Source organism: Miscanthus floridulus, chromosome 10, assembly GCF_019320115.1.
Source record: "Miscanthus floridulus cultivar M001 chromosome 10, ASM1932011v1, whole genome shotgun sequence".
Classification (NCBI taxonomy): Eukaryota; Viridiplantae; Streptophyta; class Magnoliopsida; order Poales; family Poaceae; genus Miscanthus; species Miscanthus floridulus.
Window position 1 is genome coordinate 33,253,643 of NC_089589.1, and position 17,659 is coordinate 33,271,301.

At 44.5% G+C, this 17,659-nt stretch overlaps 1 protein-coding gene across 1 annotated transcript; it reads right to left on the bottom strand.

The window, feature by feature from the left end:
• Positions 1 to 913: 913 nt before the first annotated feature.
• LOC136486471 (protein CELLULOSE SYNTHASE INTERACTIVE 3-like) lies at positions 914 to 15,414 on the bottom strand. Its single transcript, XM_066483372.1, has 7 exons — positions 15,254 to 15,414; positions 13,239 to 13,366; positions 9,551 to 12,602; positions 2,534 to 5,078; positions 1,794 to 2,248; positions 1,521 to 1,637; positions 914 to 1,325 (listed from the first exon to the last, which is right to left on the bottom strand). Exons 2-7 carry the CDS (start codon positions 13,319 to 13,321, stop codon positions 1,167 to 1,169), a joined length of 6,411 nt encoding a protein of 2,136 aa, XP_066339469.1. The 5' UTR covers positions 13,322 to 13,366; positions 15,254 to 15,414; the 3' UTR covers positions 914 to 1,166.
• Between the last annotated feature and the right edge of the window lie 2,245 nt (positions 15,415 to 17,659).

A 17,659-nucleotide genomic window follows, 5' to 3' on the forward strand; every position in this document is an offset into this window, starting at 1 on the left:
GATAGATTCTTTGCTCTATGTGTAAAAGGACATGTATGCCCATGTCTTGGGCTGCTCTGTGATAACCTAAAGGAACCAGGGTACTACCTGCACGCTCAAGTTTCGTCAGGCACGGCACACTCTGCGACCTCGTCTATGTTTGGCCAACAAGTACGGCTACTACAGTAGCGGCATCCAAATGTGTCAGCATGTGTGACTGTTGAAACATTGCTCCAGGCTGCTGCGACCAGCAGTACTGGCATAGTGGCATGTGGCATGTTTCATGTTTGGTTTGCATGCATAGTGACGTTACCAATTAGCGTGAGAGAATCTCGCCAAACTAACTTAAACTTCTGCCAATTAAAAAAAAAGTACTGCAACATCCTCATACCGCCGCTAGTAGTAGCTATGATGGCATGTGTAGTAAACTGGATGTAAAAAGTTTGACGTAGCCAGAACCAAACACGCTACTTAAACATGCCTGGCAAAGAGAACAGTGCCAAGCTGTGGTATCCAACTAAAACAGGCCCCACGGAGAGTACGTTTGCATGACAACGAGAAAGCAAGCCAACATGCCAGTGCAGATGAGTCAGGTACGTTGGCACACCAGAAACATATAAACTAACATATTAACAGGCGCGACAACACATCTGACGGCACATGGCCTGAGCTGCTGAACAGTCACTCGAACAAAAGTTAGAGCTGAGGGTAAAAACTAAAACAATCCAGTTACCACCTAAAATAAGCTGTGAATTAAAAATCAATGCAATTGGCTCGCCTAATTTCCCCTCTGAAAACGGTAGTGCTCAACTGAGGCTACAACTGCGAACAACGGAAAACACACACCCACGGGAACAAATATCACGCCACACATCACACAGAAATGTTACTGTCAGTACTTAGTGATTGTCCGTACTCACACGTCACACCAATCTAACACTAAGATATAATTACATTAAATAAATTCACCTGTACAAAAAATTTACCCGGGTCCAAAACCTGTTACAGCAGCAAGGCTAACAATCCTGAGAGGACCGCGATAATTGAATGATGGCGCGGGTTATCTAAGCGTCTTTAACTTTTCTACATATAAATAAATGAATTTGGATGATTATGGGGGGTCTGATTTACATGGAAGCCAGCAGGGAGTATAAAAGGTTGGTGGCGTCAGGTAAATCAGCCATATGCTACATACTGTCGTTGGATGGCCTATTTGACCATACGATCTCTATCTCTAGGGTTCTTGAGCCGTCCTTACCGCCGTCGTGGCTGAGGCTGAAGAACCCGCTGTATACGCCCTCAGTGACAACCTTGTCGATCTGGATGGTCACTCTTCCGAGGGTTGACTGCAATGAAATGAAAATATCAACATTTGAGAAATAACAAAAGAATAACAGGCAATAAGCCAAGAACCTCGCTTGGTCGTATTTGGCTTATCAGCCAACAAACAATATTTTTCTCTCACACCAAACCAGCCAACAGTACTTTCAGCCATGGCTTAAGTCAAACAAGAAGACATGCCATCCTTTATGACCCCATACCTTTCCAAATGTATTTTTGCTTTTGCATATGATGTAGAGCTTCTGCCCTTTAGGAGCGACATCAAATAACCAAGTGAAACCCTCGTTCCAAGCTGGGCAGATGCTGTGGTTTACCACCTGACGAAAAAGATGTTAACTAAATAAAATACAACATGCAGCAGAGCGGCGATCCCAGTCTTGCAAGGTACAGCAGCTGGCAATACTGGGTTTCAGAGGAAAAGAACCAACTGCACTACAAATGAATTATTGAGTACAATTATCTACAAGAATTACCTTAGTTTGCCTTGGAGGACCATTTCCTATTTGCAGGCAACAAAATGCATTGGTACCCCCCATTGTCTGTTTCAAATTATTCCCACGAATGATGGTCACTGTCAAGCAACCAGGCAAGCAATGCAGCAAACTATCGGCTCTCTCATGAAAACTGGGAGGACATGTCTTCATAAGCATTTGTAGTACAGGTATGGCTTCAGCTGAAATCAGGGACTGGGCTTTAGCGATGTCTTCATTCATTTGCGGCCAAGATTCTTTAAGCAAGCAAAGGGTGTCAAGCACACTCTCCTGGGCAGCCTCATTTCCATCCTTCAAAGCACAAACCAGGTGTGGTATGCACAAGGTTGCCGCCTCAGAAAACCGTACCTTTTTGAAGTTACTGAATATCACATATATGGTCTTCAGAATAACTTCATTGATAGTTGACGTAGAGAGCAGCTCTCTCTCTAAGGCAGCTGCGACAAATTGCATTTGACATTAGAGAATAATCAAATCAATCCATTAGTAAGCAGGATAGCACCCATAAAGCATTTGCAGTTCAATCATTTCGTAACTTAATGCATCTGTTTTTATTGGATATTCATGTCTATACTCTATAGTATCAAAGACAAAATGGCAAATGAAAAAACCATTTAATTTTCAAAATAGAAGGGCATGAGACTTCACTCATGAACATGAAGAAATACACATTTGAAATAAAATATCATGGACACACTTCGCCATAAAGAATGCCGACTCACCAGTGAGAGATCGGATAAGCTCATTCGACACGTATTCTTGCAGTGTATGATTTGAAAATAGGTACTTGATTAGAAGAGCAGCCTGTCCTGAAACATCCACATTTGGTGAAAGAAGCAATTCTTGCACAACCAAAATGCCCCCAGCTTCAGCAACAGCACGCCTATTTGTCCTGCTGTGCATCACTAAGCTTTGTAGTGCACAAATAGCAACTGTTGTCATGTCATCCGTAGGCTGGTCCTCAAGTAGGCTTACAAGAGCACGGCAGGCAGACACAGAGTCACTTGCCCTTGCAAGTGCTTCATGCTGGAAAATGTCACCTAGTGCAAGAGTCACCAGAAACTTTGCTGACTGGTTCTTAGACTGAGGATCTAACAGGTACTGTGAGAGAGGAGCAATAGCATACTTGGCAACTTTTGTTTCACGGACCCTTGAATTGTTTATCAGCGCTTCAAGCAATCTTGCTGCAGATTCCTCACATCGATGGCTCTTCAGGAGCTCCAAGAGTGCACGTACTGCCCCAGCCTCAGCCATGGCCACAGCACAGCGTGAGCTACTTTTCTCTTGAACAAGTAGAGCACTGAGAGCTATCGTGACGGTACTCTCCATGGTGGAGTTCAGCAATCTCACAAGTACAGCCATTGAGACTTTGACGTAGTTGTCCGAATTATAACGCAAAACATTGCATAACACAAGTGCTGCAGATTCCCATAATGCTTGACTTGGCTGAGGATCATCCTGGACAATTACCTTTGAAAGTTCAAAAATTCCACCTGCATCGGCTACTGCCTTGGGCCAACTCTGTGAGATGTTTTCAAGTGCTTTAACTGCAGTTTGTTGTAAGCTCAAGATTCCAATACCAGCAAGCTGCACCAGAGGAATAACTGCATTTTTGGTGGTGATATCCTGTTGAAAATGTTCCTGTTCTAGAAGATGTGAAAGCACCTCAGTGCCAAGTTGCTGAATTGCTTGAGAGGGAGACTCCAGAAATGATATTAAAGGCTCAATTATTTGACTGGGAGTTAACTTCAATGCTGCTAGACTCTGAGGTTTCTCCAGAATATTTACAAGTGCTTGCAAGGCACTGTGCTGGTCCCACATAGTAACATCAGGGCGACGTAAAACCAAGAAAAGTGGCTCCACCATTTTTGCAGCAGCAGAACTTTTAGCAATGCCACTGTTGTTTGTCAAAATGCGAAGCAATTCAGCAATGGATGAACTAACAGATACAGGAACATCAAGAATCATATCAAGTGCATGCTCAATGATACCAGCTTTAACCATGTCAAGCTTGCAGTTTGGACGGTCCTTGCCCAACTTTATGAGAGCACCGATACATGCTTCAGACAACTGATAGTTTGTACCAGGAACAAAACTGACAAGAAGATCAATAACTTCACTAGTTGCAGCAACCTCTGCATTGTAGTCCTCATCCAGTAATCTGTTTAGAGCACAAACTGCTGGTTCGATAGCCAAACTAGATCCTGATGTCATCAGTGATATCAAGGGTTGAAGACATTCTGTTGCAATTGGTGATGCACGTACAGTTGAGTTTTCAAATAAAATATAGCAGAGTTGAGCAGCATCTTTCTTAAGCTCCGATGACGAACTGAAGGATAAAATTTTGTAAAGATTTTCAAGTGTGTTGCCTTCTACATCAAACATAGCAGAATCCTTAGAGATAGTCCCAGCAGAAAGCTTGATAAGTGCACCAAGTGCTGCCTGCTGTTCTATTTCAGTTCCTGACTCAAGCATGTCAAGTAGTGGTTGAATTGCTTGCCGGGCCACTTCAGTGTCCCTTATATTCTCTGCATCAAAGAGTTTCTGCAACGTCCTTACTGCACTAAGCCTAGAACTTCTCGAGCCCAAACGTAAGACAGCTACCAGCTGATTTGAAGTGCTGCGTGATGATTCATGGTAAAGAAGATCAGGATTACTGTATAAAATCCCTAACAAATTGGTTATAGTAGTTTCAGTTGAGTCTTGAGGGCTTAAAGACAGATACTTAGTCAAGGCATCTAATGCTCCAGCCTCTGCCATAGCAACTTTATTTGTCTCACTACCTTCCGCTAGTTGAGTCAGAAGGTGCAAAGCAATCAGAGGTGCACCTGGCCTGTCTGGCATTGGTTTAAGTAGATCCACTAGCAAGGGTATAGACCTTCGAGCAGAAGCACCGGTGCAGACATCTTCAAGCTCAAAAAGGCTTCCCAATATTATTTGACTTGGATTGTCTGCCAACTTGAATTCTTTAGCCATTGTAACAAGGTTTGGCATATCAGATTCTACTTGTCCGATCAATGCTACAGCACCCAAAACTGCACCAGAATTTGCAATAGCAAGCTGTATACCTCTGCTCCCAGTGGAAACAAGGCTAGCCAGTGCTTGAGCAGCAAAGTATTTATCGATGATATCATCAGATTTTAGCAAGGATGCTAAAGAAGGTATTGTTCGTGTTATTTCAGAAGACTGAACAACCACTGAATCCTGAAACAGAGTAGCCAACAGAAGGGCGCAAGTCCATATATTTTCTGAGTCTTCATGCTGTTCCTGTAACATGGAGCAGCTATTACAGATTGGAAATAGGCATAGCAATAGAAACAGTAAAATATGTTAAAGACAAGTAGTGCAACAAAGAATGAAAGTTGTCTGATCTATGGAATGTAGAACAATTCAGCTATGGTAAGTACACCGCCACGATTGTTCTGCTTGCTTGTTCTGTTCTCAGCAGTCAGCGCCAATTGAATAGTAAAACTAGTATGTCTAATAATATTTATGCACATCTGCATCTGGTATCTAAGCAATGGAGTTACCAAGAACAAATGGTGCAAATCTGGACCCTAGCGTTTCCAACAATTTACTAGGCAAGTTGGCATATAAAAAATGAAACAGACAGGCAGACCAACCAAATGCTTTCATCTTGCAAAATATAACATTTTATCTGTGGGTGTACGAGTAGACTTAACTCCGCCTATGGTGGGGCACCTTTGGTGTCCCAGCATAGCAGGTCCCAAGCCCTGGTAAAGGAGGAGGGTTGTGTTAGGCGCGACGAGCCAATGTAAAAACTTAGCCACTTTTATGGAGATGAAACCCAAAAGAATCCCATTGGGGCGTAACCCTCTTAGCGACGCGCCATCTCGGAACCCGGGTACGGTGTTAAATGAGCAAGGGCCGGGCCGTCACCCCCGTGACGCGCCGTGTCGCGATCTGGGCACGGTGTCAAGTGAGCAAGGATCGGGTCGTCGCATCCTTAGTGGCGCGCCACATCGGCGCCCGGGTGTGGTGCAAAATGAGCAAGGGTCTTCACACCTACCTCGGCAGGTGCAAAGGGTAAGGAAGCTAGTCGAGCCAACTAGAATCCGTTTAGGTAGCTGGAATGTAGGGTCCCTTACGGGTAAGTTAAGAGAGTTAGTGAACACAGTGGTTAGGAGGCGTGTAAATATCTTATGCGTCCAAGGGACTAAATGGAAGGGGCAGAAGGCGAAGAAGGTGGACAATACCGGCTTCAAGCTCTGGTAAATAGGGACAACTTCAAATAGAAATGAAGTAGGAGTTTTGATTCATAAGAGCCTCAAGGATGGTGTGGTGGAGGTGAGAAAGCAAGGGGATAGTTAGTGCGTATGCCCCCCAAGTAGGCCATGATGAGAGTGCTAAGCGGCTTTTTCTGGGAAGACTTAGATCGCTTGCTAAGAGCTGTCCCTAGTAGTGAGAAGCTCTTTATAGGAGGTGATCTTAATGGCTATGTAGGTACATCAAGTGCAGGTTTCGAGGCGGTTCATGGGGGTTTCGGATATGATAGTAGGAACCAGGAGGGAGAGGAAGTCTTAGACTTCGCTATAGCTTTTGATCTGATGATAGCTAACACTTTCTTTCGTAAGAGACAGTCCCATTTAGTGACCTTTAGTAGCGGCCAGTACTCTAGTCAAATCGACTTTGTCCTTACAAGAAGGAGGGATAAACGAACATGCGTGGACTGTAAGGTGATACCTGGAGAATGTGTGGTCGCTCAACACAAGCTAGTGGTGGCTGACTTCCGCTTTCTGGTGCAAGCTCGTGGGAACAAACAAGCTAGAGTTGCTAGAACGAAGTGGTGGAAATTAGAAGGGGGGGGGGGGCATCAAAGGTCTTTAAGGAAAAGGTCATTGAAGAGGGCCCTTGGAAGGATGAAGGCGATGCAAACAGCATGTGGGAGAAGATGGCAACATACGTTCGGAAGGTTGCTTCAGAGGTGCTTGGAGTGACCAAAGGGAGCGGATGCTACTAGAAAGACAATTGGTGGTGGAATGAAGATGTGCAAAAGGCTATTAAGGAAAAGGAGTGCTATAAGCGCTTGTATCATGACAAGTGTGCAGACAACGTAGAGAAGTACAAGGTGGCAAAGAAGACTGCAAAATGAGCAGTGAGTGAGGCAAAGGGGCGGGCCTATGAGGACATTTACCAACGTTTAAGTACGAAGGAAGGAGAAAATGACATTTATAGGATGGCTAGGGCTCCCGGTAGGAAGACAAGGGATTTCAATCAAGTCAAGTGCATAAAGGATGAGAGGGAGCAACTCTTGGTGAAGGAGGATGAGATCAAACATAGATGGCAAGAGTATTTTGATAAATTGTTCAATGGTGAGAACGAGAACACCACCGTTCAGCTGGACGACTCGTTTGATGACAATAATAGGCGCTTTGTGCGGACAATTCAAGAATCAGAGGTCAGATAAGCCTTGAAAAGGATGAAAGAGGGCAAAGCGATGGGCCCTAATGGTATCTCAATCAAGGTGTGGAGATGTCTCGGGGATATAGCTATAGTATGGCTAACCAAGATGTTCAACAATATCTTTCGATCGAACTAAGATGCCTGAGTAGTGGAGAAGAAGCATATTGGTACCAATCTACAAGAACAAGGGAGATATCCAAAGTTGTACTAATTATCGGAGAATTAAGTTAATGAGCCACACTATGAAGCTATGGGAGAGTCATCGAGCAACGCCTGCGACGAACGACGCAGATATCAGCAAACCCATTTGGTTTCATGCCCGGAAGATCAACCACAGAAGCAATCTTCTTAATAAGACGAGTTATGGAGCGGTTTAGAGAGCAGAAGGACCTCCACATGGTTTTCATTGACTTGAAGAAGGCTTATGACAAGATACCAAGAAATGTTATGTGGTGGGCTTTGGACAAACATAAAGCCCCATCAAAGTACGTGACCCTCATCAAGGACATGTACAACAATGTTGTGACTAGTGTTCGAATAAACAATGGTAACACAGATTACTTCCCGATTAAAATTGGACTTCATCAAGGGTCAGCCTTAAGCCCGTATCTCTTTGCCTTGGTAATGGATGAGGTTACCAGGAACATTCAAGGGGATATCCCTTGGTGTATGTTGTTCTCTGCTGATGTAGTGTTAGTGGACGAAAACCAGGCGGGAGTAAATAGGAAACTAGAGTTATGGCGGCAGACCCTTGATTCTAAAGGTTTTAGATTAAGCAGAACTAAAACCGAATACATGAGATGCGACTTTGGCGGAGCTGCACAGGAAGAGGGAGATGTGAGTTTGGAAGATAAGTAGTGGCTAAGAAGGATACCTTTCGGTATCTAGGATCGATGCTACATAGGGATGGAGATATTGATGCGGACGTTAGCCATAGAATCAAAGCAGGGTGGATCAAGTGGCGAAAAGCTTTTGGCATTCTCTGTGAAGAGGGTACCACGAAAGCTAAAAGGCAAGTTTTATAGAACGACGATTAGACCGGCTATGTTGTATGGAGCAGAATGTTGGCCTACAAAGATTTGACATGTTCAACAACTGAGTGTTGCAGAAATGCATATGTTGTGATGGATTTGTGGTCACACAAGAATGGACCGAGTTCGGAACGATGATATACGTGATCGCCTAGGGGTAGCACCAATTGAAGAAAAGCTTGTCCAACATCGGTTGAGGTGGTATGGCCATGTCTAAAGGAGACCTCTAAAGGCACCAGTGCATTGTAGAGTCATAAGCCAAACTAATAATATGAGGAGAGGTAGAGGAAGACCGAAATTGACATGGGGGGAGGCAATAAAAAGATATTTGAAAGCTTGAGATATACCTAGAAATCTATGTTTGAATCATAGTTTAAAAGGCGGTTAGGCGTCCAAGCGAGTGCTTGGTACGCCTGGACGCCTAGGCGGCACCTAGGCCACAAGGCGCCACTGTTTCCCAGGCGAGCTGGGTACGCCTGGACGCCTAGGCGTCGCCTAGGCGACGCCTTGAAAACTATGGTTTGAATAGGAGTGCTTGGAAAGCAGCTATTGAAGTACCTGAACCGTGACTTGGGACTCTTGGTGGGTTTCAACTCTAGCCTACCCCAACTTGCTTGGGACTGAAAGGCTATGTTGTTGTTGTTGTTGTTGTGTACGAGTGGACTTTTGTTTCTAGGTAGGAACTTAGCATGATGATTTTTTATGTAAACAGGAACTTTGGGTGGAATCATAAACAGCATGGGGAAATCATCTCAACTCTTCCTAGAATTTGTCGACTGTTTTAATAACCAATAGTCCAAAATTTAAAAGTCATCACTAGTCTAAAATGGCCATTGGTTTTCATTTTAATATGTAACATAAAAGACTAGTGACACCATATGTGCTGATGCATCTGTATAGCTGGTGTCACTTGTCAGCAGGTCACCTAAAATTGATCAACAAGCAGTCTGTTACAGGAACCAATTCAGAATAAAGAAGTCCCTTTAGACTTGAGTTAAAAACATGGAAAGTGGATGGACATAAGAAGTGACCCATCTTTCTTATCCAGCATTACTCAAAACAAGGATGTAAAAATACAGGAAAACTTAGACCTAACACTGTTTGCATGCTAGTCACGATGACAATTCAAGATGGATCTAAGATTTTTCACATTACCAGTACATCTTAGATTACTCAACGCAGCAGTACAGCAGTTAGAAGCAGAAAATATCTCAAATTTAGCAACAAGTTACTCAGATAGAGTGAGTCCTATGAAAACAGAAAAAATAAATGTGAAACATGCACCTGTCGGTTAGCAGTATAGCTAGCAAGTCTATCAGATACTGCATCAACGCCATTGAGCTCCATAACAGTACATTTACTCCTTCCATGATGAGAACAAATCAGTGAGAGCAACCATAGTGCAACAGTTTCTTCAGAAACCTTTCCAAGTTCAGGCACACTCAAAACATCCTGCTCATAATTAAGCGAACTTTTTTCTGTGGAAGGTTTCCAAATTTCAATGTCTAGGGATGTTAAAGAGGAACGTTGCTTCAGCATATCAATGAGTGCAGATATCAGATTCTTCAGAAGTTTTGATGCTTCAAGAACATCGATTGACTGTTCTCTGCTGTCCCTCATTGCAGATATGAGGATGACTGCACTGCTGATTCTTATTTCCATGTCATTTGACTCTATAACTCTACTAGCAAGAGAAGTGATGCATCCTTGACTTCTGTTTAAATATTCACCAAGTAGAGAAGGTCGGCCCTGACAGAGACTTGCAAGGATTTGAATGGACTTATCTTGAACAGGTGGAAGCCCAATACTAACACAACGAATTAAAGGTTCTAAGCTTTCTGGAACTTCAAGAAAACCAGTGCATAGAGGGGGGCTATAATGTGAACCCTCCTTTGTTATGGCCATCAATGTAAGAACATCAAGGGGTTCCAAATTTGTAACATTGTCCAAATTGATGCCAGATAGACATACCAACAATGCATGAATTATAAAACAGCACTGCGAGTAATCTGGGAGAACTTCACTGAGGGGAAACTGGTTGACCAACTGACGAAGTGACCGTGACGCACTAATCTTGCCTTCTAAACTCCCCTCCTTGAGCACTCTAGTCAAAGCCAAGACAATATTGTCATCTAATGCTTCTTTAGCAATCTGTGCATCTGATAGGAGATTTGCTAATGCAGCAAATGCTGTTTCAGCAACATCAATAGATGATGTCTTTGCCATCTCAATAAGAGGTCTCACATCACCTTCAGTTAGGCAAGACATTTTGTTTTTTGACATGGAACTAGCTGAACATGAAAGCGCTCCTAAAGCTCTGGCAGATTGTGTGGCAATCACTTGGTTTCCACTTGTCAAAAGCTTCATGCATGGCTGGACAATTTCATCAATTGCCAAGACATCACAAATATCCTGACGCATAGTGAAAATATCAGCCAACACAGTTGCAGCAATCTCCTGTGTTTCTTCATTTGATGATTCAAGAACAAGAACCAGTGACCTAAGACCTTTATTAGCTGGGGCTCCACTCTGGATTAGAGCTCTCTGAGGCGCCAGCACAAGGACATGCCCGAGAACTGTAATGACATGAGCCTTTGAGCTCAATGAGTCACTGAGCAGTAATGCTAGTAACTGATTGATCGTAGCAGAATCTGCTGATCGTATCAGCTTCTTGAGTGCTTTAACTGATGCCTCCTGTCCACAAGGGCTACCACTCTTTAGAAGCCAAATTAGTGCCAGAACAGCCCCAGCGCTCTCAATACATGCCCTGATATCATCACTGTCAGAGCACATGTTCCACATGATGTAAGCTGCATCCTCTTTTGCTTTTTGAGATCCTGTTTCTAGTAGCTGGACAAGTGGAGGGATACCTCCAGCAGCTGTTATTGCCCACTTGCTGTCATCTACTTCATCACTCAAGATAGCCAATAAGGAAACTGCATATTCCTGCTGCTGCTCACTGGAAAGCCCAAGTAATGATATTAGCAACTGAACCCCTTCTCTCTTTCCCAGAGCCTCCCATATTCCAACACCATCACAACACAAGCTAGTTAAGGCACGAACAAGATGTTCTTGAACATCAGCAGGAGCCATGGTAATCAGCCCAACAAGAACCTTCTTAGAATTAGAGTGATCAAGCCTGTCAGAGAGACAATCATTCCCATATAGACTTGCTAAAGCCTCAAGAATACGATCAAGCTTGCTGTCATGAGATTTTAGGAGCACAACCAAAGTATTTTCAATCTCAACTGGGTCAAAGGATTTACCATCAGAGCCATCAAAAACCATCAATGAATAAGCAAGTGCTCCAAGAATGTCAGCAAGGGGAACAGGTGCCCGGGGTGCTTGGCAGAGCTCACCAAGGTAAAGCAACAGAGAAGTTGTTCCCCCACAAATATTTGATAAAGCACGGACAGCATGGCTTTGTAGAGAATGACATGTCTCACCCTGCATGCATTCTTTTGAGGGCGCTACAACAGCTCCAATCAGAATAGGAAGGCCTCCTGCATCCACCACAGCTTTCTTTGCAATACTAGACTTGGAAGACAGGGCCTCCAAAGCATCAGCCGCACTTTCACGAACAGAAATGATATTATCTCGATTTAGAAGGTGAAGGAGAGCCTTAACAGCCCCAGCATCTATAACTTTGGGAATGCTATCACCAAAAGCAGAGATAAACCGTGCCAATAGAGAGGCAGCATTCGACTGTGAAGCAGTATTCTTGGATGAAAGAAGACCAGTAATAATTTCAACACCTCCAGCTTCAAGTGTGGCCTTCCAGTAACCATCTTTGTCCCCACAGAGATTCCTTAAAGCCCCAGTCACAAAGCCCTCAACTACTTTATCTTGGCGAGACCTAGGATTAAGCAAGTCCCACAGAGTTGGCACAACACCTTCAGTCACAAATATTTTCCTGCCTATGTGATCATCCGAAAGCCCACCAGAAGACACTTCATAAATAGCTTCAGCAGCAGCCTTCTTCGCTTCAGCAGATTCAGACTTCAAAAGAGAGATTAAGGGTGGTATACAGCCTCCTAAGAGGACCCTCACACGCAGGTCCTCTTCCTTGCAGAGTGCACTAAGTAGAGCTGCAGCATTTACTTTTGCTGCAGATGACCCAACTCTAAGGGTAGATATAAGTAGTGGCATTGCCTGAGAATGGCTACCTATCAAAATCCTTGCTTCCTTTTTTGCTCTAGCCAGTTCAAGTAACCTTCTGGTTGTAGCTTCCTTCCCCGATGGAGATACCATGCTAGCATGGAGGTCTTCCAACAATCGAGCAACAGTGGACATTGCACTTTCAGGATCATCAACTTCTGCCAGCTCACCTTTTTCCCTGTAGAAAAACAAATAAGTAACGAGTTATATACTATAGTCAATGTTCAAAAAAAAAGTTATATACTATAGGTTGCGTGCTTGCTAGCTGTGATCCTAACAAAGAAGGAAATAAGGAAAAATGTGAGATGGAGAGGCTTCAAACAAACACAAGAGGATCTAAGATGAAAATGAAACAGGAACAACCAGCTAAGCTAATTGTGCAAAGCAACGTTCTTTGAGAAAATAATCAACAACTAATCAGTAATGACAATAAGTCATCTGATTAACCGGAGCGCAATTTGTGAGCTGGCCAGCTGGACCTGGGGGCACTTGACACTGGGATTTTTGTTTTTGTCCCACCATGCTTGGTGTATGCTTTGTTTACCAATTTATGATAATATCGTTGTGCAGTGTGCGGTGCTATAGTCTAGTAGCAGTACTTTACAACTTATGATTTATACAGTTGTACTATATACATCCTGGGTAGCAAGGCAAGTAGGCAGGATGACTATACTGCTTGACTAGCCGACTAGCCACCTACTAAATGGACCTGATGATGACAAACTGCAACTAGTCAGCTGATCCGTACTCACATGAGTAAGCTATTTCAAAACATTGTAAATGAGTAACAGGTTAAAACAGGGATATGTTATACCTTGATATAGAAGATGATGTTGATGGTACGGGTGAAGTTGGTTCTCTAGAGTCTTGACGTTCTGACGAGTTGAAATTTGCCATGATTAGATCTATATCAGCTTTACACCTTGAATTATTTTATAATTCCTACAGGGTAAAAATGAAAGTAATTAGCATAATGAATAATAGTGCCAGCCTGTGTCATTTTTGCATTGACATAAAGGAAAAAGAAGGAAGCAAAAGGAAAAGAGGCGTTCCCACTTAATCGTGCAATTACCAAGAGAATAATGAATTGTCCGTTTTAAAGCATGCAGCCAGATCCTGTGGAATAATGCATTAATGCATCATAGCACAGTCAGATCCAGTTCTAACAGCAAAACAAAAGGAGATAGTAGTACCATAGCTTAAACATAGTTCAAGGAAATACTACAAAATTCAAGGTTGAACCAACAACCTCTCTTGTCACCGTGGCTAAAAATTTCAATCCAAATCCTCTACAAGATCTTCAATCTCACCTAGAAATGTATTGATTTTGGTCCATGTAAAACATGAATAAAAGGTTCTTCTTTTTAACCTCAAATCATCAAGTTTCACAAAATCTGGCATGCCGCTTCTGACAATGAGATGTAGTTGCTTTTATAGGAAATGATCACCGGGAAAGTAGTCAAACACATGAAACATACACGACAACCAAAAATTATGTGAAATGGAGGCATGAAATGGAATTTCACGCATAGGTTCCATGGTAGGCTGGTAGCTTATATCATAGGTTGTATCACAGCCACCAACAAGCCCACCATTGCATGGATGAGAAATGAGTCACGTGCAACCATTTTTGCGTGCAATAGTACAATCATGCATCTAGACAATCTGATACAGTTGGATCATGACTTGCACTTGAGTTGTACTCAAATGTTTGCACATATAGCAGCACTCAGCCACTCACAAGCAAAGGAGACGAGAATCACAAGCCCCAACGCTTCCTCCAAGACAGTCCTTTCAAGTAGAGTGTTAGATTTGTTATGGTACAGAAGGTATGTGGATGAGACTTATTGAACTATTCGTAGTTAGACGTTCATCAACCAAGCTACTAATTCGACAGGCAACACTTCCTCTTATATACCTTAAACTTCAAGAGCACTATGACTATGACAGAGCCAATCCCCCCAATTCTTGAGAGACAGCAATCTCAAGCCCTCACTCACCCAAATTCATGAGGCTACAAGGCAGCAACAGCACCCATCTTGGACTCTTTCATTCTGTTCTGTAGATGATTAGTACCATTCTAACTAACCAAGGAAAAAGACTTGTACATTTCCTTAGATGAGGGCACCGACAGATACCTTTACTAGCTATAGAATTCCTGTCGAATTGTGCCTTCTCCCCTCCTGAATCACAACCATCTCCTCCCTTAAATCGCTCCACTCCGGCACAGTGCCAGTGACACCACACGGCCCACACCCACCCGTCCACCGAATCGGTCAGGATCACAGAAACGGCCAAAAATCAAGCCCTCCTCCACCTCACCCCTACCGACAGAGCCCCCGGGCGTGAGATCTCGGCCGCCGCATCCAACATTCCGCTAGCAGAAAGTCTGACGCGCGTCCCGTTGCGCGTTGAAGGCACAGCGCGACCCCCCCGGCGCCGGGTTAGTGGCGGGGGCCTGGGGGGTTGGGTCCCGGGGGCTGATCTCTCCCCCAGACCTCCAATCCCCGGCGGGAGGCCGGCCCGGCGGTGGGTGGGTGGGGCGGCGGGGCGCCGCCGGCCGCGGGTGGCGGATGCGGCCGGTGGGGGAAGCACGTCGGGCGGGCTAAGGGAGGGCGGCGAAGCCGTGGCCGTGGGCGGCGGGAGCGCTGGCGGAGGCGCGAGAACGACGACGACGGCGACGGCGAGGCCAGAAGAGGATGGTGTCGCGCGGCCCGTCAGAACCCAGACGGGTCGAGCTCAGCGAAGCCCCGGTGGCCCCACGCGAGTTGCTACAATTGGGCGAGCGAGATCGACGAACGGGAGATCGAGAAGGGAGCGTGGACTCACCGTCGGCGGGTGGACGGCGGTGCCCGGCGCCGGCGAGTGGCGGCGGCGGTTCGTCTGGTTCCACTCGCTCGCCCACTGCGCTGGCGGGGGTGTGTGTGCCCGTGCGTCCGTTAGGGGGAGTGAGAGATGTGAGGAAGCGGGACTGAGGAGCTTTGGGAGGAGCGAGGACGGGAACGGGAGTGCCTTTTTTGCGGGTCACTCCTGTCGTTGTCGCGTTATTTCGGAAATGGACAGCCACCTGGGTGTTCATGAGCGAATTAATTACTTTCCACTTTGGCCGTGAACAGCTCCGATACGGTGTAGTACTACACACTACCTGTAGCACAACTGCACAAGTAGAACGGACTAATAACTTCCTTTCGAGGAAGCTCAATAGTCACATAGGAATGGTACTACATATACGGTGTACTTCTTCGATATTTCCTTCGTCCCACGATAATGGATGTTCTAGAGTCTTCACGCGTACCAATCCTAGAAGCAAAAACGTAAATGCCCTTACTCCCTCATCCCTTTGTCGCACACCATAGCCATCTCCGCCTTCTCCACCATGGACACCCCATCGCTACCGCCCTCGCCATGCGGCAAGCAAGATTTGTGTCTTCGACTCCTCCATATTGCCATCGTCGATGAGGACGGGGCCAGATCGCCACCGCCGCGCCATGCGACCCCCTCCACATCGAGCAGTGTGGACGAGGGTGGAGCCGGATCTCCACCACCGCGCCATCCATGTCTCCTCCACATTAGTCGTAGTGGATTAGGGACACATCAACGAAGGAGAAGAAGGGGGGGAGGCACCGACGAAGGCGAAGAGGAGGGGGCGCCAATTAGGGAAGAGCATCTCGACCCCATATCTTATCCTCCAAGCAGTGCCGCCTCCACGCCGACAAAGGACAAGCGGGAAAAGGAGGTGTCGGATCTCGTCGCTCGTAGCCTCGTCGGTGGAGGAGAAGAGGAGGGGGTCCCCAGATCTTAGCCACCTTAGCCGCACCACACCGACGGAGGAGAAGAGAAGGGGTGTGTCGGGCGTCTGCTGGTGCAAGAGAAGAGGAGGGTGGCGTCAGTGCGGGTGAAGAGGAGGGTGACGTCGATGCAGGTGAAGAGGAGGGTGGCGTCGGTGCGGGTGAAGAGGAGGGCCGCACCGATGGAGAAAATGAGGAAGGGATGCCGAGAATGGAAGGGGGCGATCGAGCAGATGGCCACACGTGATGATGTAGTCGTACGGTTGTTAGGTGGGACCCACGCCTATAATGACGCTCTGTCTAGGATATCTTTGAAACGCTAGAACGAGAAATACTATGGGACGGAGGGAGTACTATAGAAAAAGATACTATATGGTATTTAGGACACATTAGTGATGAAGCAAAATGATCTAAATGATTCCTAAAACATCAATGAATAGTGTCAACACAGTATCATATAATACTTCTGCAGTGCTAAACGGTTCTAACATGTCTTCTTTTTGGGGTAAAATTTTGAATGATATAAAGTCTTACTTTAGGGGACTAAGGAAATATGCCATTAAGCGTACGTAAGCATCGATAAAAATAGGACGATGGCTAAGTAACAATACGATCAAGTTGCTCTCTCTCCATTCTAAAATATCATTATTTTGGTTTTGTAAGCCAAATTTTAAGTTCACTCAAGTCTAAAAAGAGAAAAGTACAAACATCTGTTGTATCAATAGGTAAACTATGGAAATATATTTCATAATGAATTTAATGTTACATATGTGATATAGTTAACATCATTATTTTTCTTAAATTTTTTGATAAACTTAGTGTAGTTTGATGACCAAGGACAAAACTAGACTAGGGATATTTATATTTTAGAACGGAGGGTAAAGTACACTTTCCAACCCTCAACTCATGCCGAAGTTTGATTTTCAACCTTCAACTATGAAACCGGTTAAGAAACACCCTCCAACTATCAAAACCGGACAAATTTGGTCCTCGGCTGGTTTCAAAAGCGGTTTTCTATTTTCGAGAGGCGCCAAAATTTTATATTACTTTTTTGAGCATTTTAATGTCCTCAAATGAAAAAACTCAAAACTACAAAGTTGTAGATCTCATTGAGAGCTACAACTTTGGTATAAAAATTATTTTCATTGAACTCCATACAAATAATATATTAGTGCTCTAATGCGACAAGCGCTAGTAGGCGATTATTATAGTGCTGAAATTTTATATTATTTTTTCGAGCATCTTACTGTCCTCAAATGAAAAAAAAATTAAAACTATAAAGTTGTAGATCTCATCGAGGTCTACAATTTACATATAAAAATTATCTTTATCCGACATCGTATTAAAGAGTTATGATTTTTTGAAATTTGAGTCTCGTCACACGACAAAACAATATTGTGGTGTGAAGATGTGGACGTGAACGTAAATGTTCTCGTTCCTGAAATGT

Coding starts and splice junctions, on each gene's coding strand:
- LOC136486471 (XM_066483372.1), bottom strand. CDS start 13,321: ATGGCAAATTTCAACTCGTCAGAACGTCAAGACTCTAGAGAACCAACT. Junction 2,249..2,533: donor GCTTATCCGATCTCTCACTG/GTGAGTCGGCAT, acceptor AATTTGTCGCAG/CTGCCTTAGAGAGAGAGCTG. Junction 1,638..1,793: donor GTCCTCCAAGGCAAACTAAG/GTAATTCTTGTA, acceptor CTTTTTCGTCAG/GTGGTAAACCACAGCATCTG.